This window comes from Bos indicus, chromosome 14 (assembly GCF_029378745.1).
Source record: "Bos indicus isolate NIAB-ARS_2022 breed Sahiwal x Tharparkar chromosome 14, NIAB-ARS_B.indTharparkar_mat_pri_1.0, whole genome shotgun sequence".
Lineage (NCBI taxonomy): Eukaryota > Metazoa > Chordata > Mammalia > Artiodactyla > Bovidae > Bos > Bos indicus.
The window spans coordinates 67,917,023-67,944,745 of record NC_091773.1 but is presented as its reverse complement, the minus strand read 5'-3'; the positions used below and the strand labels follow the sequence as shown (position 1 = coordinate 67,944,745).

The 27,723-nt window shown below is 43.3% G+C and overlaps 1 protein-coding gene across 1 annotated transcript in view; it reads left to right on the top strand.

Moving 5' to 3' along the window:
- The window catches only part of SDC2 (syndecan 2), a 121,546-nt gene that overhangs the window by 81,364 nt on the left and 12,459 nt on the right, over positions 1-27,723 (top strand). Inside the window, exon 2 of the mRNA XM_070802868.1 lies at positions 20,737-20,848. Coding sequence (XP_070658969.1) covers positions 20,737-20,848 — 112 coding nt within the window. The remainder of the gene's footprint in view (positions 1-20,736; positions 20,849-27,723) is intronic.

Below are 27,723 nucleotides of genomic sequence, written 5' to 3'. Positions count from 1 at the left end.
TGATGCGTTGTGCTCTCCTGGGATGACTGGACATCTTTTCCTGGTAGCCTAGGTGCTGTGGAAGCTAATTTTCTAAACACAGTAGAGGTGTGTGATGTAATTTTTGATGTCTGAGCCACAAAGCAGGAATCTGTCCCGTAATTTCCAGAAGATCTCTCAGCTCTGCATATTGTGATCTGTTTCTGTGGGTCACTGTTGTGTCATCTTCATTTACCATCAAATGGTCACCTAATAGAAGTCCTGAGCTGCGTTCATTCCCTACTTTCTAACCATACGAGGAACTCCATATTCAGGTAGCTCATGTGAAGGTGGAGTTGGGTTTAGGGTAGTTACAGAGCCTTCCTTTCCTTTGTTTTTCAGTCCTGGTAAGCTTGTTTGGTTTGTTTTATATAAAGGTTAGCCAGATCATTGTGATCCCCTCGTGTCATTATGACACAGACTAAGAAAGTTGTGTGACTCCCCAGAGTGGCCTGAGTTTGAATAACAGTCATTTTTTTTTTAATCAATAAAATGGTAGCTGATCTGCCTAAAAGAGCAAATCTACACAATTATAAATAATCATCCATTGGGTTTTTATTTTCCAGTTTACAGTGCTGGTTCACAAGTTGTCTGTCTCTAATTTTCCCATGAAATCTGGGAGACAGGCATTGTTATTTTCTCATCTTACCCCAAAGGAGATGGACTAAGCCTCTGAGTTTCTGTCTGGGTGCACTGATTTCAGGTTGGAGTCCCTTAAGCCCTTTCTAACTCCCATGTTGCTAACTGTCTGGAGTGTGGCCCAATGGACTATAAAAATCCATTCATTCAATATAAGGGGAGGAATCTGTCACCCATCAAGTTTCATTTCTGATTCTCTCCCTAGAAGTGTCACTGGCACGCCCTGCTCGCTCGGTCTCCAAGCTCATCAAATCTCAAACCAGTGCTGTGGGAACCCCATGCCTGCTTCTGCGTGTATTTCTGAGTCCGTGAAGGAGTCTACCCCTCATTCCAATCCTGGGTGTTAGGGTTGTATGTGAGTGATGGTGGACTCTCCATGTGATCACTAAAGCTCAGGATTCTCCAGCTATAACATGGGGCTAATTAATACCTGCCCTATGTTGTGAATATTTTGGGGTCTCATCCATTTAAATTTGGTACACAAATGCACTGTAAGGATAGCAACCACTCTTGTCATTTAAAAAAGTCATTATATCCTCTTACCCCTCATGTGATCAGTTGTCAGGTCCTATAGATTCTACCCACATTAATGCCATCCAGTCTGTCTGCCTGAGACTTCTTCATAATTGCTGCCATAATTTGACTCATCAACCATGGCTCCAGCCCAGCCCCTCTAATCCATCATCTGCACTATATCCAACCTGATATTTCCCAAAGCACAAATTTGAACTTCTCCTTTAAGCCCCTCATTTACTTACAGAATAAAAATTCTTTAGTTTCTCCCTAAAGGCCCTTCATGACCTGCCCCTTTACACAGCCTCCTCTCACTATCATTCCTGTTCCTGGACACACACACTGCCCTCCACAGTGTAGAACTGAGGCGCCTCTGAATAACCTCCCATCCAATCTTGGTCCCCTAAAAGCTGGCATTCTCTGCCTCCAGTTTCCCTTCTTCCCTCCCGCCCCTCAAACCTCCCCCTACCCCCTCCCCATGCCTAGCTGGTATCATCTCACCTTCAGCTTCATGGTCTCAGTACTTCCCATGGCATCCTGCATACAGTAGGTGCTCAAGAAGTGAACAAACTAACTCTTGGTTTCAGTGGATACAGGGTGGCCAGGCACCTTTAGCCCTGGCTTCTCAACTTTGCGGCATCTCTGAGGAGTTGGCAAGGCTGCACCACAGACTGGATCTTCAGGAAAGACCCTGGATGGGTAGCTGAGCCACGGGGAGACCTGGAGTCTGCCCTTGGGAACTTGGGGTGAAGAGAGATGAGGTCACTGTCACCACAATTCATCCACTTTATCACTGTACGAAAGCCTATGTATGATTCACATATATATAGCAGTGGACTGCCCTGATAGCTCAGCTGGTAAAGAATCCACCTGCAATTCAGGAGACCCTGGTTCAATTCCTGGGTCAGGAAGATCCCCTGGAGAAGGGAATGGCTATCCACTCCAGTGTCCTTGGGCGTCCCTGGTGGCTCAAATGGTAAAGAATCTGCCTGCAATGCAGAAGACCTGGGTTCAATCCCTGGGTTGGGAAGATTCCCCTGGAGGAGGGCATGGAAACCTGCTCCAGTATTCTTACCTGGACAATCCCCATGGACAGAGGAGTCTGGCGGGCTGCAGTCCACGGGGCTGCAAAGAGTCAGACACCACTGAGCGACCAAGCACAGCATAGCACATATACAGCAGCAGCCGTCTCACCAGGCATTTATCCAGAGTTGTCACTTGACTACTCAGAATTTACTCCAGAATTGTCCCTAAATATTCCTGGCAGAAGCAGCCGTCCACATCCTCCCCGTACCCTCAACAACAACCAGCTGGGAGCAATCAGCCATGGTTAGTGTGTCCATTAGCCGAAAAGTAACAAAGCCAGGCCTCCTGGCCCTGCAGGCTGTAGGCTCTTACCCTGTTGTGACCGAGATGACACCTGTCCAGAGTCATCTGACAGCTTTCCACAGAAGATTGTGAGGTGTTAGTCTTATTGTTTTGTGAGAAAGACATTGAACACTTCTGTCCGTATGTTATGGTCTGGAAAACTCAAGAACCACCTAGAACTTACTGCGTTAAGTGTTATGTTTGAAACCTCTTAGAAATCCAAGCCTCTCTCCCACTGTGGGGATTCGATTTGTCCCTTCCTAAAAAAGATGCTGCTGCTAAGTCGCTTCAGTCGTGTCCAACTCTGTGCAACCCCATAGACGGCAGCCCACCAGGCTCCCCCGTCCCTGGGATTCTCCAGGCAAGAACACTGGAGTGGGTTGCCATTTCCTTCTCCAATGAATAAAAATGAAAAGTGAAAGTGAAGTCGCTCAGTCGTGTCCGACTCTTGGTGACCCCGTGGACTGCAGCCTACCAGGCTCCTCCATCCATGGGATTTTCCAGGCAAGAGTACTGGAGTGGGGTGCCATTGCCTTCTCCAAGGGATGCAAAGCCTGCTAATGTGTTCCTGAGCGGGTTTTGACATCTCTGAGTTTCATTGTTGTTCAGTTGCTCAGTCGTGTCTGGTTCTTTGCGACCCTGTGGACTGCAGCATGCCAGGTTTCCCTAACTTCACTATCTCCCAGAGTTTGCATGCTCAGATATATAAAAATGCCTGAAAAAGGACCCCACAATCTACCTGCTGTGAGTCTTAGAAATGCAAACCTGTCTTGAGAGAGAAGGCTATGACCAGGGGAAAGGATTTATTCTCTAAGACTCCGGTTGCTCTCTGAACTTTATTCTCTAAGACTGGTTGGTCTGTTTTAGCCAACTTTTTACTGAAGCCCAGTGCCTTCAGGAAAGGACACAAACCAGAAGTGTACAGCTTGAATTTGCAAATCACCCTTTTCATATATTAATATATAATAATTTCTAGGACTCAGTGCCACCACCAATTTCTTGTTGAATTAAATGGAGGGAAGGTGAGGATGGCAATGGGAAGTTCTGAATCCTTTTCCCTCGACACAGCTGTTTGCTAACTTTCCCGTCACTTGTGCTCAAGGAGGTAGTTTTGTTTTCCTGGTGCTAATATTTGAGCCACTCACAGCCTGGAATTTTTGCTTCCAATTTGGTTTCTTTTGCCTTTTAAATGATGAATCCCATGAAGCCCCCCACCCCGTGTATGAAAATGGCCTGCTCCTGTTTATGTGTCTCGAATACTTGTTTGTCCAAAGAAAGGACACCTAAGAGTTTATCTGCACACTTGGTTCTGATAAGGGATTTCCTATCTAAGGTGAATTTCCCCCCCTTATTCTGAAGATGCCTCTCTTATCCCCGTATCTTTCCCTTTTCTGTCTTCAGAGGTGGAAATTCTTTAGGGCTGTAGTTTATCTCTCAAATTCACGACCTTCTTTCCTTCTGGAAGATTTGTCTGATCGCCTCCCCTCTTCCCATGTGGTCCTTTGTGGGTCCAGTTATACAACAGGCTGTTGTACTTTTCAGTGAAGTTCAATCCACTCTTCCTCCCAGTTAGGAAAACACCACTTTCTTGACCCATTAGGGATGAACTGTTTACCTTATGATCAGCCTCGGTGTCATATGAAATGTTTTCAGCTGAAATTGTCTCCCTCATTACCCTGAAACTTTTTAGAAAATTCTTAAATATACATAAAAGTTGAAAGACTGTCCTCAACCTGAATTCAGTAATTAGAAGTCATATTTGCTTGATTTATGTGTAGATTTTGGAGGGTTGTGCTATTGATAGTAAAATTCATCCATCAGGATATTTCATCCCTGAGTACTTCAGTACGCACCCACTGTGAGTAAGGACAGTATTTTATATGAAAACAGTCTTACCCAAGAGAGTTAATTCTAGGTCCATACTATCTTTTAATATCCAGTCCACATTCGGATTTCCCCAGTTGTCCTAAGAATGTCTTTTATAATTTTTTTCACAACCAGGCTATACCAGAGTTTTTATTTCCTGTGGTTTATTAGTGCATCAGAGACCATCTGGGTGATTGTGATGGCTCGGGGGACAGAACACTGGTGCAATCGTGTAGACATTCCCCAGGAGAAGATTGCATTTACCTGTCTGTTGCCAGTTTCCTTACTTTCTTGATGCAGCAGTGGAGGCAACAGTGAATTAATAAGCATGAATGCAGATACCCATCACTGCTGTGAAAGGACCACTTATCACTCCCAGAAGTCCAGAAGGCCTCATTTATTTCATGCAGCTAATTGTATCTGCCATTGCTTTGATCCAGCCATGTACACACATTTTTCGCACCTAGGAACCATCTCATGTGTGCTGGTTTGCCAAAAACGTGTGTTGTTGTTCTGGAAGGGAGCATAGCTCAGGAGAGATATATGGGCAAGAATTCTCCAGAGATTTGGATTTCATGATAATTAATAGAGTTTATTTTGAGGGAGTACATGTTAAGATGTACAGAATAATTGACCAGATAGTATGTAGGTTCATGTATCTCCCAGCACCCCATCATTTCCCTTATTGTTGCACCCATTGGTTGTAATTAATGAACGAATATTGATACATTATCATTACCTATAGTCCACAGTTTGCATTCAGGTTCACGCTTCGTGTTGTATATTTCTATGGGTTTTCAAAAAATGCTTATTTATTTACTTGGCTGTGCCGGGTCTTAGTTGCAGTACTCAGGCTCTTTAGTTAGTTCCCTGACCAGGGATTGAACCCAGGTCCCTTGCCTTGGGAGTGTAGTCTTAGCCACTGGACCACCAGGGAAGTCCTCATTCTGTGGGTTTTGACAGATGCATCATATCAAGTATTAACTACTACAGTTTTCCACAGGATAGTTTCACTGCCCTAAAAATTCCCTGTGTTCCACCTGTTCATCCGTTCCTCCTTCTCCCTGAACATCTGACCTTTTTACTGTCTCCAGTTTTGCCTCTTCCAGAATGTCATAGTTGAAATCATGTACTGTTTAGCCTTTCAGACTGACTTTTGCCACTTCGTAATATGCACATATGTTTCCTCCAGGTCTTTTAGTGGCTTGCTAGCTCATTTTAGCTTATCCCTGAATAGTATTCAATTGTTTGGCTGTATCACACGTTGTTTATCCATTCACTTTGTTTATTCATTACTGTTATTTTTAAACAGATGATAGAACTTTTCGGCACATAGTAGGTATTTGGTTAATCAGTAGTTATTAAATGGCTTAGATTGAATCCTTACTTTTTTTCTGACAGGTGTGTAGTGCAAAGGGAGTGTTGTGATGGAAAAGGCAATTCTGTGTTAGGAACTGATTTCTGCTAATGAGCACTTATCATTTAAGGAGAGAGCATTTAACCCCACAGCCGCTTAGCCCAGCAGCTGCAGACAACTTTGCTATGCCCAGGCTTCTAACAACAGTTTAAACATTCTCCCTAGCATTGCAGTGTCCAATACAGTAGCCACTAGCCTCGTGTGGCTATTTCCATTTAAATTGATTAAAAATAAAATAAAAAATTCAGTGCCTCTGTCGCACCAGCCATATTTCAACCTTGATAACTATATATGTCTAGCAGCTTCCACATTGGACAAAGCACATCTAGAGCATTGTCATCATCACAGATAGTTTTGTCCAACAGCCCTGATCTAGAGCATTCAAATAGAAGGATGGGATTGAAGTGAGTTGACCAGGCCAATTCTGGTTTCTCTTTAAGGCTTAGCTGTTTTGTGCTGCAGCAGTTTTACAATGGAAGAGAGGAAGGCCAGAGATTTGTCTGCTGTAGCAAAGTTGCTTAAAATAACTTACTAGGGATAAAAAGGCTGCCCAGGGCAGTGAAGCTGTGAAATCCTCCTTGTGTGACAACCCCAGGAGGCCCAGCTTGTCAAAGGGTTAGGCCCTTGATCAGCTAGTGTTAAGGACTTTTACAGAATTCTGAGTTCTTGCTTATTTAGTTTGGTGAAAAAGCAGGGGCCTTCTCTAATTTGAGGGGTTGGGGTGGGTGTGGAAAGGGAGTTAAACTTCTCAACTAATAAGTTTGCAAATTGTACACGCATCCCTGGGTAAAATCCTGTGGTCTGTGGATTCCAGGAATGTGAATCTTGACCGAATATCACATATTTGCCACAGAAATTGTAGCTCTCTCCCTTGAAATTGAAATTACTCTTATTTGGGAGCAAAAGCAAATGGCAGTTAAGTTTTCCTGTGTGTTTTTTTTTCCTTCTTTTTTGCTAGCTCTTGGATTTGATCAGATCTAATTTCATTCACATGGTAAGTGCCATGCTGACACAAAGTATTATGGGTTGTCAGTCTGCTTAGATCTCAGTTCTGTATTCATTTTATGTATGCATTTTACTGAAGTCTTCAGGTTTTTTTCTTCTACACTGAAGTCCAGATAACAGACATTATATGAAATTGTGCTTTCCCTTAATGCCTAATCCCGAAAATTGGCTGTTGATGCTGGTGAGGGTTTTTAATATAATTTTCAACCGAAAGCACCAAATTGCTCTGTTTGCACACTGCAGCTTTAAATATTGACTTTTCACCTTTTGGCATGCTCAGGCTTCTAAGGGGCCTCATGTGGAAAGGCAAATTTGACAGAATAATATATCAACCAGAATTCCTGTGAAAAGGCTTAAAATATTCTGGTATTTGGACGTCCAGTCAGGATGTGACCACTTGGAATCATGACTGTCTATAAACACAGGCTTAGAATTGATAGTTTCTCTAAGAATAGGCACAGAGAAAATAGTATATTATCTTGCAAATGAAGAACTGGAAATGCCAGACCTCAAATGAAGACGGATTTCCCTTTAATCTTTCAGCTAGTGTCACCTGCTAAACAACTCTCAGAAGAGTTGCTGAGATTTAATCAGTATTTAATAATTATTGCATTTGTTCAATTGACTTTGCTTTAAAAACTAACACGTCAGTCCTCAAATAAAAGGCAGGATAATGGATGGATTTCTTATATTTACTATGGTTTTCATTTAATTTTAAAAAGTATATTTTAATTTAGACACTGTTTCATGTTAGCAAAGTCTCGAGAAATTGATTATGGTTTCTTCACATGGGGTTGTTTTCTTAAAAGCCATGCAAGGGGAAAGAATCAATATTAGAGCTTTCCGAATGGCAGCTTTATACAGAGCCCCCCAGCACGATTGATTACAGCTGTTTTTGTAAAGGATTTAAAAAGAACAATCTGTATTAAAAACCTCCTTCTTTGCTATGAGCTTGAACAGTTCCAAGCGGGTTTCCATGGGGGCTGCGCTGCAGTGTGACCACTTGAAGGGCTTGTGGCCGCAACGGCGGGCCAGGGCAGTCGGATGAGAAAAGGCTATTAGGTGAGGGGGTGTCGGAGTGCATGCCAAAGAGGTTACCGTGGCAGCTGCAATCATTCAGCCGAATTCCTCAGCCTCCAAGGCAAGAGAGGCAAGAAGCAAGTGACTTTTCTACCAGTGGTGTGTAAAGCAGCCGGAAAAGAGAGATGAAAGTCAGTCTCTGTTCCAAAGCATTGGCTAAAGGCAGGGATGTTCAGGCCAAGTAAGGAGGCATAGAAATGGATAGCCCCCAGTTTCCACACCCCCAACTGCTGCCTGGAGGCTGGTGAGGAGTGGACACGTCTTTACACCGAGCACAAGAAGCGAGCTCTAATCATGCTGCCCGCTGGTATCGTCCCAGTTAAATAATAAACTCCACTCTGTGGGCAGAGGCGCTGTGTGGTGGCAGGGTGCCTGGAGCAGTCACATCTATCCGAAACTGGTCCCATCTTGAACGGCTGTGACAGGACCAAAGTGAGAGACCGTGAATGTGGGCTGGGCTCCCCGGTCTTTACCTCTCAGTAAGACCTGTGCTCTTTCAGAAACGAAGATGTAACAAGCAGCCCTGGGTGGCTGTCATCTGAAAAGGTGGGGCGTTTTACATAGACCTGGCCATGGGTTGCTTTGCAGAAGGCATTTGCAGACCTAGGGTGGCCCATTAATTTGGGAAGAAGTCAAAATCCCGGGGAATGTGGGAATTTTTAGAAAATATTGTTACGTTTAGTACCCATGAGTGCTAAATCACCCCATAGGCCTTTGGTATGTCTTGCTTTAGAACTGATTGAATCAGTTGGTAAGCAGCCTTTGTTACTGGATTTACTTGGGGGAAAAAAATTCCTTGAGATGATCTGATATGTTTTTGACTCCCAACGATTAATATTTGCTTTTCTTTATCTCTTGTATTTTTAGAAAATGAAGTGCTATTTCTCTTATGAAATGTGCTTATGAATGTGTGTTCCAGCTGAGACTTTTAATTATCACTAGGAAATTACCATGAATTGGCCTCACTTGGATGCAAAAAATAATAATGATAGGCTCTTTTCAAAAAAATATATTCTCGAAAGCATTTCTTAAATATTATTTTTTAATTGAGCATGTAATTTGACCATCTTGCAGGCTCCCCTTTTCCCTTCATCTTCCATACCCATGTATTGTAAGAGTATAACATTCCATCAGCAGGATGTTGGAATGTCTCCATAGATGCTGATCAGAAAGACAGAAGGCAGTGCTGGGTGGTGGGGATTAGGTTACCTTTTGGATTTTTGAAGTTTTTTTCCCCACATGTTAGTTTGAATAGCCAATGAAGTGTTTATCATTGTTGGGAAAAAATATGACTGTCCACACAGCTTCTTTCCTCTTCCTTTGGTAAGATCGTAAATGTTATTTTCAGATAAATAACACAAACAACACTCGACAACACCAACGTGAGTGCTTTCTCAAATGCATTCGCGTAAGAGATGGCACAGGTCACGTGACTATAAACGTACTCCCTGTGAAACAGGTGCTTTTGTCTGGGAGCTCAGGTTTTCATTTCTTGTGGAATTTTATACAGGATCCACAGTAGATTTCGTAATCAGTCTCTAATACCTTTAAATCTTTGCCTGCTTCCTTAGTTAAGGAAATCATTTCTTTAAAGGCTGCTTGGCCTTCCTTGTTAATTGGTTGAAGGGTTTGGTCAGGAACAATTCCTTTCTACAACAAAAAGAAATACAGGGCCAGGGGCTATGAGTCTTGGGCAGAATCAGGATGCTTTTCTGGGAGATAATCAAGAGTGTGATTACCTTCAGCTCCCAATACAGCCACCACTGTGACTTGGCACTTGGTATTAAAAATCCACCCTTCAGAACAATTTGACTTCAGTTTTAAAATCTGTGGTCTCATCACCTTTGGAGGTATCTCCTTCTGTCTAGCTTTGTTCCTTTTATTTAGATAAGCGCCATCACGTTTTCAGTCTTCTGGGGTAAGGAAGTAGTCACATGTCATTTTCTTCATCGAAAAAGTCTCCTAGATTAGGTAGTCACCTTGGCAACCCAAGGCTTTCTAGAATCAGCAAAAGGAGAGAGAACAAGAGGCTCTCCTTACAGACAGACAACATGGATGTAATAGAGTGAAGTGAAGTGAAACTCGCTCCGTCGTTTCCGACTGTTTGTGACCCCATGGACCGTGCAGTCCATGGAATTCTCCAGGCCAGAATACTGGAGTGGGTAGCCTTCCCCTTCTCCAGGAGATCTTCCCAACCCAGGGATCGAACCCAGGTCTCCTGCATTGCAGGCGGAATCTTTACCAGCTGAGCCGCCAGGGTAGCCCAAGGATAGTGAAGTGGATAGCCTGTCTCTTCTCCAGTGGATCTTCTTGACCCAGGAATTGAACCGGGGTCTCCTGCATTGCAGGCAAATTCTTTACCAACTGAGCTATCAGAGAATGTAACAGAATGGGCCCTGAAAACCAGGAGCAACTCAAAACATCTTCAGGGCTCACTGGCACGTCAGCCCTTGAGTGTGTCCCGGGCACAGTGCTTCCAGGTCAGATAGTGGCCACTGCAGGTGGGGAGTAGACAGGACGGGAGATTGTTGACAGCCACACCTTGACGTGGAGTATCTTCCCTGCTTTAAATAACCCAGAAGCAAAGAAAGACTAATGAGATGGGTAAGGAGACCCATTCTCCATTCCTGGAGAAGGAAATGGCAACCCACTCCAGTATTCTTGCCTGGAGAATCCCATGGACAGAGGAGCCTGACAGGCTACAGTCCATGGGGTCATAAGAGTCGGACATGACTTAGCGACTAATGAGACCCAGGGCATTTTAGAACCTAGAATCTTGTGATTAAATATCCATTTTATTAGACCTTTTGCCTTTGTGGCTTTAGATAAACTGGATCAGGAGTGACCAAAGCACTGTGGTGTGATTCTGTGGCACTTTCCTGAAGTGTGCAGTTTTTTTTTTTTTTAATATTTGTCACTTACATACCTGTATACTTCCATGATGCTTTCTTTAGGCTCTTTCTACATGTATGTACCTGTCTGTTTAAATATATTAGCTGTTAAAAGTACTGTTGATGTTTGGAAGCTGGTTCCTGGCCATTTCCATTGTTTGTGTCTTTAGCAGCATATATATGTTGGGAAAATATAACAGTAATTAGGAACAAGATCATTCACAAGCCACCAGCCTCACCAATTAACTCTTCATTTTTCTATTGATTTGAAATTTTTAGAGTTGTAATATTAGAAAATAATAAAGCAGTATATACTTTTTAAATACAGTGTGTTGTCCAAACATTTTTCCTCATTGTTCTGTGGGATATAATATTTAATGGCTATGTTGAGAAAATTAATGTATGATACATAATTGACATAGCTATCCTTCTGTAGTTACATTTACATTGTCTCAATGGTTTTGCCTTAATTCAGTAGGAAACATTCCACCTCGCCTTCTTTTTAGACTATTTCCTTAGGATAATTCCTGAGAGTAGAAATATCTGATCAGATGGCAGAAAAGATTTTGTATCTTCTTAAAACACATTGCTAGTGTGCTTCCCAAAGGGCTCGTGCCCATTTCTGTAAGTTGGCATCTCTCACATAGAGTTCCTCTTTACAGGCCTGTAGGAAAGTGTCCGTATCAACGTTCAATCTCAGTGCTAGCTTAGACCTGAAATAGGCTGAGTTGGAAATTCCATTCACCGACTGCCCCTCATCTCTTGAGAGCAGGTTTATTCTCCAGCATTAGTTGGAGCCTGGCAGGGTGTGGTCTGCCCTTTGGACCTGAGGTCTTTCCTATTTTCCTGTCCCATAGGCATCCTGGGGCACTCCGTCAGCTCCCGTATAGTGGAGAGAATATATGTGGCTGTGCCTCAGGGCTTAAAATTGTAGCAGTTGAAAAGCCTTTAGAGTGAATTATTAAATCTAAACCAGAGCCTCTTGGCTTCCTGTGCTTGACTTGGAGTCTGTTCCATTATGGTAGTTTTTACAAAACACTTCTGAATGAGAAATACATTCCAAATCTCTTTTCTCCCCCCCTCCCCTGCCAAACGCCACCAGGAAACAGAATCTGGTTATTTCAGTTAGAATATATTAATCCTGACCCTCTCCAGCCCTTGGGACTTTTCAGGTTAGGCCCACACGGCTTCTATTTTTACTCTAGTCTAAACTGTGGTCATATGGATGGCAAAATAAATACTAGAATATTTTAGTTCGGGAGGGAGAGAGGCAGCAGTGCTTATAATAACATGGCAGCAAACCTCTCTCTTCCCTCTGTTTGATATTCCAAAAAAGGAAGAAAGCGCCACTCAGAGCACATCTGTAAGTCATGAACATTTTCCTTCTGTGTGTCATGCATATTCAACATAACCCCCCTCCCTGCGCGGCCCAGGCGTTGCTTTAATATCCATTGCTCCATAAGAGCCCTAGTTTTGGTGCCGACAGATTTAATTCAAGACCCAGGTAACTTCCCTTCTCTCTTTGGACCAAGAATCCAAACCCTTTATCACAAAGAGAAGTGCACAGTTGTGATGTGTTCTGTTCTTGTTCCCCACTCCCCACCCCTCACCCCCTACCTCCTTTTTGACGTCCATGTCCCCGAAGAGGAAGACTGGTTTTGTTTACATTTGGAAAGACCCTGATGCTGGGAAAGATTGAAGGCGGGAGGAGAAGGGGACGACAGGATGAGATGGTTAGATGGCATCACTGACTCGATGGACATGAGTTTGAGTAAACTCCGGGAGTTGGTAATGGACAGGGAGGCCTGGCGTGCTGCAGTCCATGGGGTCTCAAAGAGTCGGACACGACTGAGCAACTGAACTGAACTGAACTGAATCCTAGGAAGAAAATTAAGGGGAAAAAAATGGATTGAATTTCACAATATAGATGTTTCGAAACTCAAAAGTTACAAAAGGACATAAAGTGAAAACTCTCTCTAGGTGAGAGATTTTGCATTTTATTAGTTGACCCTGTAATTTTCTCTAGGTGACAAAGCATAAAGTATGTCAAGAATTTAGGTGCAAGGTTTAGCTTTCTTTCTGCTCAGTTTAGTTGGTGGCTTTTCTTCGTGAAACGGTGGCCTATAGAGACTGAGGGCTGTGGAACAGGGGGCTTTGTAGAGTGATATGGCTGTGATACGATTACTGGCAAGGGAGCATATTCTTGTGTATTGGCAAGGAAGTGTCCGTAATCAGGGCCATTTGTGTTACCAAGGCCTAGTTTAAAGAGAAATGGGACCGAGGCCCTGAATCCTGCCTGTTCTATGTCGTAATGCTTGGAGGTCGGGGCTGGGGTGAAGAGGAGAATGGCACCCTTCAGTTAAATAAGCATACAGGGGCTTCTAGGTCCTCCTATTTGAGATACCATTTACTGAGCCAGGACCATACTGTAGACTCAATAGACAAACCCTGTAGGAAGAAAAATAATGTTGAAGCAGTACACTAACATACCTATGGTGAGACATCTTCTGTGACAATGATATGGATTCTATTGAATCATAAATGTACATTGAGATGAGCCAAGTAATCCTTTGGTCAGATTTTTTTGCTATTGTTTTTCTTAACATGCTGATTGTTGGGCTGAGCATTTTATTAGAGAAAGATTTTGTTTGTGCTTTGTTGGCTAGAAAATCGAAGTGCCTTGACCCACATTCTGTTCTTTTTTTAAACAAAGAAGAAAATTTCTACTGTGAAGTACTCTAACTCAGTGCTCCTTTTTGAAACACTTTTCAGCCATTCCGATGTACTCCAGAGACTAGTGTTGTGCCCGGCTCATTGGAGGCATTCTTAATGAGTTGGCGAATTCTTCTAAAGTCATCCTTATCTTTCTGTTAGTCCTCCTCACAATATGAGGCTAAATTCCAGATTCCCCTTTTCATAAGGAGACCTTGTAAGAGTTCATGGATTGAGTTTTCCCCGATGTGTTTTAACCAGGTAACTTGTTTCAAATATGTGGTTATTTTCTTCCACCCAGTGGCTTTAAGCTTGCTTTCAGCCTTTCAGAAAAATGTGACCTCTCCTATTTGTTGAACCTTTACCCATATGCTGGCTCTGAAGCAGCAGGAGATACAGACAACACCAGACCTGGTCCTGGTTCCTCAGCCTCTTCAAGGAATGTACATTCTAAGGGGTGAGGTAAGATTACCACATCCAACGGGAAAATCTGCCATGACCAGTAAATTCTGAATGAGTGGTTCAGACCTGCAGGGTTTTAAGTAGTTACCTGTAGGAATTCTCTCATCTCCCATGCTTTGGTTTGTTTCAAAAGGTTCATGGAACTAGTTGAATTTTTTCACAGTTGCTGATGATTTGACTCTCTTAGAGTTTATTTTTTAATGTGACATTTTTATGAGCAGCCCAGTCATCTTTTTGCTTCATACTTCACACCCAAATGTGATTCTGCCTTCATAAACCTGATTTTTTTTCTTTCCAGAATTGGTTTATTTTCCTAATAGACACAAGTAAATAATTTAAACTAAATTCATACTTAATGGAAGGCATGCTGAAGTGTTTCTTAAAGTTAGAGACTAGCTTTGTATGTAATTAAGGACCAGTGTAGGTGTTTGAAGCAGGTCTGAGCTTAAAGACCTTTCTTAAGGATTTCTTAAGTAGGAATTTAAGAATCTGCTTTCATGGGTGACCTCAGCTTTTGTATGAGTTACACACAGGATGGGAGAATAAGTCTAGGCCATTGTTAGATAGCAGAGCATTTTCTGTAAACAAGTCCTTAGAATAAGTGCTTGGTAAATACAGTAGTACTTGCCTGTAAATATATAATGCAGTCATATCTCACACATGTTCAGGGACCACAGTATGCTTCCCAACAGTAAACATAAGTTTCTTTCCTTCCATTACATCTTTGATTTGGATGGGACACCTAATAGAGATGAAGGTGTTACTAAAACTGAATGAGTGACAGTTGGCAGCCTTCACAGGGGCAGTGTACAGGATGTTAGGCAGAGAAGAAATTGTTAAGCTAGAATTCTAACTCTTCACACAGATTTTTCCCCATCTATAATGCCAAAAACACTAGTTCTAAAAGATGTTAAATAGATTTTCAGGGCATGTGGGGAGAATTTCCATGGCCAAAGTTTGAAAGTGTTGGATCAAGCAGAGTTCAACAGGACTCGTGTATTACAATTCTTCTCAGGGCCTTCATTATGATTACGTGTGAATTACAAGGCAGGGTGGAGGGGTGGGTAGTGGGCAGGCCCAGCAAGGCCAGCACTCTCAATGAGCACACACTCTGAAGCCCTGACTTGGACATGAATCCCTCTTCCCCTCTTCTGAGCTGTCTGTCTTTGGACAAGCCTCAGTTCCTTGGTCTGCAGTGGAGATTGTTGAGATGATTAAATGTGCCAGTGCTTATAAAACACTTAGCACAGAATGCCTGGCACATGATAAACACTTAGCAGTTAGCTACAGTTAATCCTTTTGAACCCCAGGCTGACTAGCTCTGATAGCTTCGTGTCGTGGGGCATTACAGTTCAATAGCAAGAGCCCAGAATTTAGGTGGCAAATGTTTTGGGCTCCAGTTTGACCACCAACTAGACTGGATGATTTTTAAGTGACTTTATCACTGTGGTGTTCTGTGTCTTCACTTTTGGAAATAAATAGGTCATCCGGATGCCTATAATGTCCAGTCAAGCTCTAAGATTATATGTTCCCATGGGCTCTACCTAAGCCAGAGTTGGCAAGTTCATCTTAAGGGCAAGTATATCATCCCTGTGGGACTATGTAGGAGAAAATTTTAATTATCATTTCATTTACAGTGTGTGTTAACTGGTAATAAAATAGGTTATTAAGTCATCTCTGGAAAAATAAGCTAGAGTTACAGCCAGTTTCGTGCTTTGTAATCACCATGAAAGTAAATAAGCATTTGAGTCTTTGAGGCCAAGTCAGGACTGAATGTGCCTTTATGCTAAAACTAAGAAACATCATCCAGGTGCTTATTTCCTATGAGGTGATTCAGAGTGTCATAACAGGCCACACAAATATTTAACTTTTACGTCTGAAGGCTAATTTTCTGAAGGTTGGGTTTGGGGTGGTGGTATCCATAAAAGGCTTTCTACTTTCTGACTTTGCTATCAAGCCTAAGTTTCCACCATGTGTGCGTGCAAGCTAAATCACTGCAGTTGTGTCCAACTCTTTGCAACCCTATACACTGTAACCCGCCTGGCTCCTCTGTCCATGGGGTTCTCCAGGCAAGAATACTGGAGTGGGTTGCCATACCCTCCTCCAGGGGATCTTCTGGAACCAGGGATCCAACCCACATCTCCTGCAGCTCCTGCATTGCAGGTGGATTCTTTACCACTGAGCCACCAGGGAAGCCCCAGTTTCTACCATAAGGTGAATTTAACACCTACTGCTTTGAGCTTTAATTATCTCGACCACTGTTTATCGGTTGCACTAGTTTAAGGCATTTAGAGGACATCCATCTAGTAGATAAAGCAGTGTATCTTTTAAGGAAGACCTCAGATTTCTAAATAACAGATTTCCACCCTCGCAGTTTGAAACATGAGATTTGCCGGATGTAAGCTTTACCTAATAATTAAAAAAACCAGCAAGTAGATTTATTCAGTTGCCATCTCACAAATTTTCTTTGCTGAGACAATGGGAAGATTTGTGATATTTTTCATTTTGAGATTAGTGCACTTGCAGTCTTCTATGCACCAAATCAGCATTTTCTCCGTTCATTTTTATTACAAACATCATATATGTTTGGGCTGAACTATTTTGTCAGAATATTGATTTTTATCATCCTCAAGTACGCGAGCCCCTCAATTTTCTGTCCTTGGAGGAGTTTATTTCCTCTTCGGGGTTTTGTATAAAGTAAATTGATGTCACCAGGTCTGAGTGGAGATTTTTTGTTGCTTTTTATTTTTGTGTGTGTGTGTCATGGAACCTGGGGTTTGGGTGGAGGAAGTGGCAGTAACTGACTAGAAATGCAGGTGAGGTCGAGTGGTGGAAGAATGTCTTTCAAGGCCAAGGAGTTTTAATTTTATCCAGTGGAAGATAGGGAGCCAAGAAAGGGTTTTTTATATTAGCAGGGGAGCAATGTGGTCATGTTTAAGAATGGTCCCTCGGCAGATGATGGATTCAGAGACAAAGCCCTGAGGGGTGGCCGAGGAAGGAAGCCTTTGTAACGGTCCAGGCTCAGCATGGCATGGTTGCTGCAGTTTGAAGGGTAGGGAGGAAGCGGTAGAGTTGGGAGACAATGGCAGATTTTACCAGCCTTCAGGCATTACCTCCTCTGTGGAGATAACTCAGGGCTCGGTTTCCGTGGCTGAACCTCCGTTTTGTCCTGGGGTTGCTTTTCCTCCTCATTGTACCTCGTTGCTTTCCACATCTTCCCTCTGCTCTCCCACAGCGTGTCTCGCATCAGCTGAGGGGAGAAAGGTCTGGAAGACCAGCTTTGTTTTTCTTCCAGCTTGTACTCTGAGCTCTGTTAACCAACAGTATTGACACTGCCCCTTGGTCACGGCCAGTCCCGAATGAAACAAATTCGATAGGAAATCCTGCCGTCGAGCTGGGCCTCTCACGTTTCCTCCCCATTGGTTTCTTTCATCCAGGGGCTCTGTCTCATCCAACGCGAGAGTGTTCCGCGTGTCTTGGGGTTTTCTGCTTAGCGAGGCAAATCACAGTTGGCTGGTGTAGAAGCCGTAGTCTTGAGTGACCCCTTTCTTGGCTTTTGAAAGATGCGTGTCTTGCCCCCAGGGAGCGTGAGTGCAGAATTCATTTCCCTTTCTGGGCATGTTAACTGTAGCAATCCTTTCTTCACAGAGTGTGGAGTCTTCACCAAAGGAATTGTCATGTTTGCAAAGATTTTGTTTGTTTGTTTTGAAGAAAAGACAGTGGAGGTTTTCTTTGAGCGTTATCTGCTACTGTGGGAAAAGAAGCCTGCTTACATGAGATCAGACTATGGAAGGTTGTGTGTGTGTGTGTGTGTGTGTGTGTGTGTGCACGCATGTGCTAAGCTGCTTCAGTTGTATCTGACTCTTTGCAACCCTATGGACTGTACCCCCCAGGCTTCTCTGTCCATGGGATTCTCCAGGCAAGAATACTGGAGTGGGTTGCCATGCCCTCCTCCAGGGGATCTTCCCAACCCAGGGATCAAATGTGCAGCTCCTGCGACTCCTTCACCGGATTTTTTTTACTGCCGAGCCACCAGTGAAGCTCTCTATGGAAGGATAGATATTGGCAGTTCCTCTTAGATGCTTGGTGCCCCTGACGTCAGAGGAGGAGATAACTTTTAGTGTGATGACATAATTATTTGTACCACATCAGACAGTGGAGGAACAAATACTTTTAGCTGCCCTCAAGCACATTAAACATCCCATCAGCCCCAGGACTGCCCTGGAGCCTCGCAGAGCCTGAGGGGCTGAGGGAGTGCCAGCTTCTTTAGATGCGTCCTGAGCCCAAGTCTTGTAGCAATTCAGGTCCCACAGCCTCCTCCTAAGGAGCTGGTTGTCATAGAGAAGTGAGTTGCTTGTCAAGCCAGCCTGCGTGGTTGAGTCGTGAGGTGGCCACAATCCTCTGGGAGACGTGTTTTGGCCCATCTGCCTGTGCGTGTGACAGACGTGCCCATCTAGCAACTGGGTCACCTAATGAATAGACTTTCAGTTTACAAGTAGGGATTAAATATTTCGTGTGGCCCGTGTCACCTCCAACTTCTTTGACAGAGCCAAGAGGAAAAAATCATTCAGTGTTGAGAAAAGGCAAACAGGTTTCTGCTTTTAAGTTCAAGGTTGCGCAAATAGGTCCCTGTCCACGTGTACAGTTTGGGACTGATGATCTCCGAGGCTTCAGATGGAAAGATATCAACTGTAGGAGTCCCCCAGGACTCGTGACATGTGTTAACTCTGAAGCCTGAGTCAAAGGCCAGTTTGTTTTAGGTAATCTCAATAAATTTAGGTAATTTCAATGAATATTTGCAGTCAGCAAATATTTATTGAATCCCCACGCCTTCCAAAAGGGCCAGAGAACTCAGGTCATTGAGGCCCTGCCTTCTCCAAGTGTGCTCTGCTGAGGGGCCACAGAAAAATGCACACCAGACAATTAACAATAACACCGAGCCTTTGTCTTCAGTTGTTCACGGGCTACAAAATCCAAAATAGTAGTTCCTAACAAGGGGACATGGAAGGTCTGAAAAAACAGAGCCTGTTTTGTAGACTGGACTTGAGAGAAAGAATGAGAGGGTTCTGCCGGTGGAGTTCACAGGACAAAGTTTAGTGCACACAGGACAGCAAACGGCCCAAGCGGGGTTTGGTAAGCACCTGCTGCCCACCAGATGGTGTGATTGTGGGGAGTTGGGTGAACAGAGGGTGTATGAAGCACAGTCCTTGCCCTCGTAGAAGCTAAGAGACTGCCAGGGTCAGTGACGCTGATGGTGGGGCTGTGGAACCCACAGCTCCTGATACTGTAGGTTCACGAGCTTTGGGAAACCTGGCCCAGACTGGAGAAAGCCTTGGAGACTACTATCATGCAGCGTGGCCTCAGAGGGCAGAGTTAAGCTCTGACTGTTCTAGGAAAATTCCAGCACACTCTTGTCTCAGGGTGGTCATTCAGTGCCTGCCGGCCAGGCCACTGGGAAACCAGTGTCTAATTAAGGTCTCAGTTCTCAGAACGTGCCGATGTGGCTGCTTAAGCAAAGCGGGCGGCCATACCTTTACGGTAGTTGTCACTGAGGCCTGGAGGACACTGGCTTGGCTTTAGGACACTTCGGTCTCTCCAATCAGCTGTCGAAACCCTAGAGAAGAAAGTGGTGCCATGATGGGGTGGCCCCGGTGTCCTCCTTGGAAGGTTCCAGTCCAGTGACAGCTGGAGCAGAAGAAGGTGTTATTTTATCAATAAAAGGAAATCTAATGAAAGCCACTGTAATGAGGGAAACATTTTTTTGTCATTCCTGTTAAAAACAAACATTCCATTTGATTTTTAAAAAAATAGGACAATAATGAGTGCTGCCTTTTTCCAAACACAAGTGTTTTTAGAGGCTTACAGGCTGCTGTATTTGTTTCTGGGCTTTCATGAGATACTGGTGGTAAAATATCAATTTACTGAAACCATTTAAGAAAAATTATACATCTACTCAGCCTCCACTTCATGCGAATGACCCTCTTGGCAGGATTAAGTTGAATTTTAATACTAAAATTCTTACTGAAGAGCTAAGAAGCTGTGGAACTGGTCGACTTAGTGAATGATCCCTTTCCCTATTCAGTGTGTGATTTGCTGTTACCCAGTGCCAGGAATATAAAAAGAATGCGCTCGTGTGGGTTTATCTGCATTTGTCATTAAGGCTCCACTAAGCCTGTGGGCCCCAGATGCGGCTCGCGGTGGGCTGTTGCCCCAGTCCACAGCCTCGCGGGCCCTGCTCCTGGAGGGTGTGGTGCTGGCCTCTGCGTGGCCCCCGAGACCTCCTGGCCATGATGGTGCCTCTCTCAGTGTGGCCGGGCCTGTAATTGTCCAAGGGACCTTGACGCATCCCTGGGAGGTGATTTTGCCCAAGCACCCTAATACATCCCCAAGAAAGTCTTAAATGAGTTGACTGTCTTGCAGCTTTTCCAGTCAAGGAGCCTCACGGTGACTTTGGGAAAGCAGATGGCTCGAGCTAGCACTGGGGCCACTGGAACTCAGACAGCTTTAGTGGGAAGTGAGGAAATAAGCCCGTGATAGGTGCTTCTGAGGCATCTTCTGAGGATCCACTGGGTTAGGTTTCCCTCAGGAGCATTGTCTGTGGTCAGCCCTTGACATCATGCGACTTGTCAGGGTGTGCTGAGGAAAGGTAGGGACAAAAATCGGCTTAAAGGAACAGGAAAGAGGGATAGGTAGTCACTGAGGTATAAGCCTGAATAAACTCATTTCCTCATTTCTCACCATCCTCGCCTCTCTCTGCTTTCTCAGCGGGCAGAGCTGACATCTGATAAAGACATGTACCTTGACAACAGCTCCATTGAAGAAGCTTCAGGAGTGTATCCTATTGACGATGACGACTACGCGTCTGCATCAGGCTCGGGTAAGGCTAGCTGCATCCACACTCATCTCTGTTCTCTGTGTTTGTGTATGCACGTGCACACACACACCCTCTCTTACACACACATACACTCACACTCTATTGGAATGTGCTTCAGGGAAGCAAGCAGGAGGCATAACTGTTAAGGGCACGCTCTGTGGAGTCACAGTGCCTGGGTGTGAATTCTAGCTCTCAGCTACTTGAGCTGTGAGATCTTGGGAATATATTTAATTTGGCTGAACCTCAGTTTCCTCATTTATAGACTGGAAGATAATAATCAGCCCTCCCACATAGGGTTGTCATGCATCTTAAGGGGTTGATACATCTGTAACTCTTAGAGCTTGCTGCTTGGCGTGTGGTCAGTGTTCTGTCAACATTATCAGAGTGATGTCCTGAAAACCACCCTCAAATACTAGTTTCATAAAACTGCCAGCCCTACCTTAAAGCTTATAAATGAGACCAAGAAGAGTTATACTTTCTTACTGCTAGTGTATTGCTCAGAAGTAGGAGGGAGAATGTAGCAGCCAAGTAAAATGATTGTACACTAATATCTTCAACTCCTATGGTGTATCAGTTATCTATTACTTCAGTAATGCCTCGTAACAAACCATCCCAAAGTGTAGTGGCTAAAAACAACAGTCATTTTGTTTAGCTCCTTATTCTTCAGGGTGGCAATTTAGGTGGCCTGACTGGGCTCTTTCCCATGTCAGTGGTCAGCTGCAGGTTGAGTTTGCTGATCTTGCTGGGCTCTGTCATATCTGTGGGGTAGCCGGGCAGACGTGGCTCTCATTCTCCAGAAGTCCAGCCATTTGTCCACAGAGAGGAGACAGAGATCCCAAGATAGCAAGTAGGAGTGTGCAAAGGCTCTTGAAGCCTTCGAATGGGCACAATTTCACTACCATGTTTAATAGGTCAAAGCCAGTCGTAGGCCCAGCCCAGACTCTGCCTCCTAGTGAAGGGAGCTGTAGGGTTGTCACAGTGCAGAGGAAAACACTACAAGGAAGAGAAAGGATTTGATCATTTTGCAATCAATTTCCCATACCTGGGACATATTTCACCTGTGCCAGGAGGCTCCCAGGAAACTGAGAAAGAGGAGGAGTTAGTGCATGTATTAATGATCAGATCAGGAAGGTGAGGTCAGCAGCATGCTAGGCAAGTCTTATCCAGGATCTTCCTTGATTTGAGTTTCATTTTACATTCAACATTTGGTAAAAGTCTGTGTAGTCAAAGCTATGGTTTTTCCAATAGTCATGTACAGATGTGAGACTTGGACCATAAAGAAGGTTGAGTGTCAAAGAACTGCTACTTTCAAACCATGGTGCTGAAGACTCTTGGGAGTCCCTTGAATAGCAAGGAGATCAAACAAGTCAATTGTAAAGAAAATCAACCCTGAATTTGATGCTGAAGCTGAAGCCACCTGATGTGAAGAGCTGATTCATTGGAAAAGACCCTGATGCTGGGGAAGATTGAGGGCAGGAGGAGAAGGGGATGACAGAGGATGAGATGGTTGGGTCAGTCCATTGGACCAACTCAATGGACATGAGTTTGAGCAAACTCTGGGAGATAGTGAAGGACAGGGAAGCCTGGTGTGCTGCTGTGCATGGGATTGCAAAGAGTCAGACATGAGTTAGCAACTGAACAAATGCTGAATGTAGATGTCTCACAATCAGATCAGCGTGGGCTTCAGAATACCCAGAGCAAATTAAAATCGTGTCTTTGGGAGAGATCTAGCTACATAAGAATGAGTATCTTAGGTTGGAAAATGGCGAGTCTGAGAAAGACAAGAAGGGTTGTGGCCGACCTAGTTAACAGTGAGCTTACAATGCAGTGCTCATGTAAAAATAGCCCTAGTTATTCTGGGGAGAGTGATACATATCACACACGCAGGATGAGTGTGAAAAGTTGTTCTCTGTAGCCCACAACTCTATTAATACTGTTCACTCATGGCACCTCTTTTTTTTGTTAACACCTCAAAAGTGCTTTGTAACTGTCTTCTTCAAAATGTCTCAGGAAATATACCTCTACATACATTTTGGTCCTCATTTCACAGACCTTAGAATCTGAGAGTTGTTAGAGACTTGTAGAGGTTGTCCAAGTCATTTTTCTGATTTCTGCTAAGATTGCCCTTAAATTTAATATAAAGAATGCAGATTCAGTCCTGCTCCTCTGGAAGGCCCCCCATGTCCCCCATCCAGGTGGAAGGGGATTGAAGTGGTCGTTTGAAATCCTGAACCACTCATCAGACAGATTGAGCTCAGACTTAAATGTGGGCCTACATTGCTTCTGCCTTGGCTGCAACCTTGGGCAGATCATTGCTGCAAAGAAGTGTATCGTTCTGGATTTTGGAAACCTCCTTGCACTATACTGGGGATGTTGATTTTCAGCTTAAAGGTAGCAGAAGTTATAACTAAAACTTGTAAAGCTCTTTACTTATTACTTATTTATTGCATGTCAGACACTATTCCTAGTCTTATAACACCTCTATAAAGACAGATTCTGTTACCTCTGTTTTTCATATGAAAAAAATCTAAGGCCTGAGGAGATTGAATAGCTTGCCTCAGATCACACACACTGTTGGAAGTGGAGCTGGGATAGGGGCCAGGGAGCTGGGCTTCAGAGTGTGTTCTCTTCGCTCCTTTGCTCTACTGCCTCCTGTGTCCTGAAGCCCCACTCTAGAATGAGGAGACCCTGCCTCGGCAATGCACCATCCCTGGTGGAAACTGGGGTCTCCTTGGCCAATGTTCCCTCTGTTCTCAGTGCTGTCACACTGTTCAGTAGAGGAGCACAGAGCCTGTAGGAATGTCCCGAGACCCAGAGGGCACCTCCCAGGGGAGAAGATGTATCATCCTCTTACTATATATATGTGGGCTCAGGGGTGGGCATTGACAGACATGGAAACTTCAACCATCCACTTAAATGTTCCATGGACGTTCACTGTGGGCCAGATGCTTGACCATATTCTTTGGACACACAGAGATGAATAACTAGGTTTCTGTGCTCAAGGAACCAAGAGTCAGATGAGAAAAATGTAGACATGAGAAAAAAAATAATTGTTACACCATGTCATGGATGATATAGCCTAAGAAGGTGCTGTACAACAAAAGTGTTTAAGAGTTAAATGCAGAGTTCTGGATAAAGGTAGCAGATTGAAGGTATATACCTTCCAATACCCAGCTAAACTGCCCAAAACAAACTGGGCCTAAACTAATGAGGACAAATGGAACAGTATAGGAGCCAAAGGCCACAGTGTTTTGAAAGCTGGGAGGCAGATGGGCTTGTAGTAACAGACTTGGCAGACATGAGAAAGCTGAGTTAGCCAGCTATGGGGTGAGGATGGGGGCGGGGGTGCGGAGAGCAAAGAAGCAAGCTAATTTACACGGCAGAGTCCCCACAGGGCCCTGGAATTCACGCCACTAGATGGAGGGTGAAGATGGTACTAAACTCAGGATGACTGACTGAAAGTTTATGAACTAAGTAGGTTTTCCACCTGAAACTGTCACAACATTGTTAATCAACTATACTTCAATACACAATAAAAAGTTAAAAAAAAAAAAAGTAAGTGGATTCCCTAATTCCTTCCCATCAGAATGCAGCAAAGGGGTTGATGCTCCTGACCTGAGAAGAAAACTGGAGGTTTGTTATCTGGAGAGAAAAAACAGAGGGTCTTTGGACTGGAAATGTACCAGGCACATTTGGGGATGGGGGGCCCACATTGAAAACAGGGAGAACAAGTTCTTAGATTAATGCTTAGGTTAATGCAGAGATTTTCGCAGTTGTCTTCTCCCAGTCAGTTCCCAGAACTTGGCCTTCACTCTCTCTAGGGACCTGAACCAACTCAAAGGAAATAACTCTAAGATACTGACATTGGCATTTGACAGACTTCTCCTGTGTGCTCAGAGCTTCTAGTCAGCTGCTCAACCTTTCCCTCTTAAATACGAGAAGACAACCAAGGCTCCCTGGACATTTACAGGAGGACTTCTGAAAGATCCAGACCTTCCTATACCCCCAAATGGGAAGAGAACAGAAACTAACAGTGAGAACTTAGAGAAAAACGTACTAAATTTGGAGAGATAAGGTGCTTTAATGTTGAAACAAGAAGAGAATACTATAAAAAAGGAACATTGTGAGAGTGCCAGAGTCCTTGGAGAGTGAAACTGACATGTCAGAAATGAACAGCTCACTAGGAGATGAGATGATATGCAGATGCTTATTCAATTCATTCAACAAATATTTAATAATGACCCATAACATGGGGAAATAGACACCATTCTAGGTGCTAGGGACACTTTAGTAAATAAAATCTAATGATGCTTTCTCTGATGGTGGAATAATCTTATTTATTCCTTCCTATATTCCCTATTTCCCAATTTCATCTGTGAAAAAAAATGCCTTATTTTTTAAAAGATGTATTTCTTTAGGAAGTAGAAAAAAATGTTTGTTTTTTTTTTTAAAGAAGAGACTCAGTGAACAGTGGAAGCAGATAAAAATAGTTCCATGATAGAGAAAGAGGGGATGACACTGATTTTAGGAATGAGAGTTTAAGCAGGAAAGTTTCCAGGGTAGAAACAGGCTTTGGCTCAAGGCTAAGCTGTTTCAGGCACAGAGGACAGTGAGAGCTGAAAGTCAGGGGTGAAGGGCATGTGATCAATGGGGTCCCCAGATTTCTGGTTTGGGCAAGAGGGTCAATCTTTTTAATAAAGATGATAAATGCAGTGGAAGAGCCACCTGAGGTGGGTCACTCATCTAATTTAAGAAGTGCTAACTTGAGAGAATTTTCTACTTTACAAAATCTCTTCTTTCACAACAAATTATCCAAACTCCTAATTTGGCGATTCGTATTTGTAGCTGTTGTAAGCCAAGAGTCTCGAAAACCCTTAATTGAAAATTTTTCATTTCTCATTGAATTTTTTTCCTAAGAAGCAAATCAGTCATATTATGTATAAAATTTCTATGGAAAATCAGGGAAGCTGATATGAGAGAGCAGAGTATTTGGACCCATCATTATTAATGACTTACATTTATATAACATTTTATGTACACAGAATGCTTTCAAATATATATATATATATATAATTCAAATATATATATATATATAATGTTTGCACCTCTGAGAATTAGTGGTTGTTATCCCCATTTTACTGATGAAGAAACTACCTCAAGCATTATTTGTCCAAGGTCACAGAGATAATAAATGCCAGAACAAGTACTAAGTTTGTTTAATGCCAAATCCCATATTTATTTCAATATACGCTTCACCATTTTTTTCCCTAAATAATGAGTGTACATGCTGGAGGAAATCAATATATTAACATATTTAAAATGAGTCATATTCATAGTTTTGCACTTTTCCTAGTATCTTACCTCATATTTTTTGAACTGCTTGTTATTTTAACATGATTCCATGTGGAGTCTGGGGCTATTCATCATTTTTTCCTGTCTGAGGAAGCAGGTTAGTTTGAGTTACAGACTTTGGATTTTTTGAGTTGTTACAAGTTTGACAAATGATCAACTTAAAAAGAATGTTGTATTTGAATGTGAACAATTCTCAAATGTTATTTTTGTAAAAAGGCAAAATGAACAAACAAAATGACATAGTGTCCAGTTGGAAGTCAGTGGTCAGTCCTTACCGCACAGATACTGGGTCAGCGCCTGGAGGTGCTGGGATTTTGTTAGACACTCTTTTGGGGAGCCAATCAAATGCAATCCCTCAGCCATAGGAAGCTTGTGATAAATGCAGTCTTAGGGTAAGAAAGGTGGTGCTAAATAAGCAGGTGATGAAGACTCTAATGTGGAAGGAAGGCCTTCTCCAAGGAATGACATTTGTGCTAAAAGTCTAGAGGTGAGGTTTAGAAATTAACTAGGCAAAGACTTCTGGCTGAAGATCAGACTCCACAGCTGGAGTCTAGGGGATAACAGGATAAATGATGCTGAAGGAAACTGAAAGGTAGGCCAGGACCGACTACACAAGAAGAGGCGGCGGTGTTTTCTATTCACCTTGGGAGCAGTGGAGTGCCACTGGTACGGTGTTAAACAGGAGAGTGATGGGTTGCAGCCCGTCTGTGCACAGAGGACTAGAGGGAAACGAGGAAGAAGGGAGGTACAGTGGCGGTGGGAAGACTGGATGGGGTGGAAGCCCGGGAACTCCAGAAAGGTGTTAAGAGTGGAGACATAAAAAGAAGGTGAAATCCATAGAACCGGTGATGGATTCAATGTGGTGGTGAGGAAGAGGGGAGGGAGCCAGAGCTGTGATTTACAGGAACAAAGGGTTCCACTCACTGCCAGATAATGTGAGGAGAAAAGACTGCGTTTGTAGAGGGACAGGCAGGGAAATCATGAGTTCTAGTTTTTTAAAATTTTATGGACAGATAGTTGATTTACAATATTGTGTTCATTTCTGCTGTATGACAGTGATTCAGTTGTGTATATTTTTCCATATTCTTTTCCATTATGGTTTATCACAGGATATTGAATATAGCTCCCTGTGCTATAGAATATGACTTTGTTGTTTATCCATTCTATGTATCATAATTTGCATCTGTTAATCCCAAACTTCCAATCCTTCCCTCCTTACCTCCTCTCCCCTGGCAACCACAGGTCTGTTTCATGAGTTCTATTTTGAACATGACCAAGATGTATTTACTACCTTTGAGTCATTCAAGTGAAAATGCCAAGTAGGCTGGTGGATATGTAGGTCTAACTTTCGGAGGAGTGGTAGAAGGGAACCACTTGGGTTAGCTTGGGTTTCATTTGTATTGAGATGTAACAGAAGCCATGGGTGAGAGAGAAAGTGTAGAGTAAGGTGCCGCCTAGGGCTCAACCTTAAGGAACTTTTCATATTTTGTGTCCAGGTAGAAGACAGTGAATCTGCAAAGGAGACT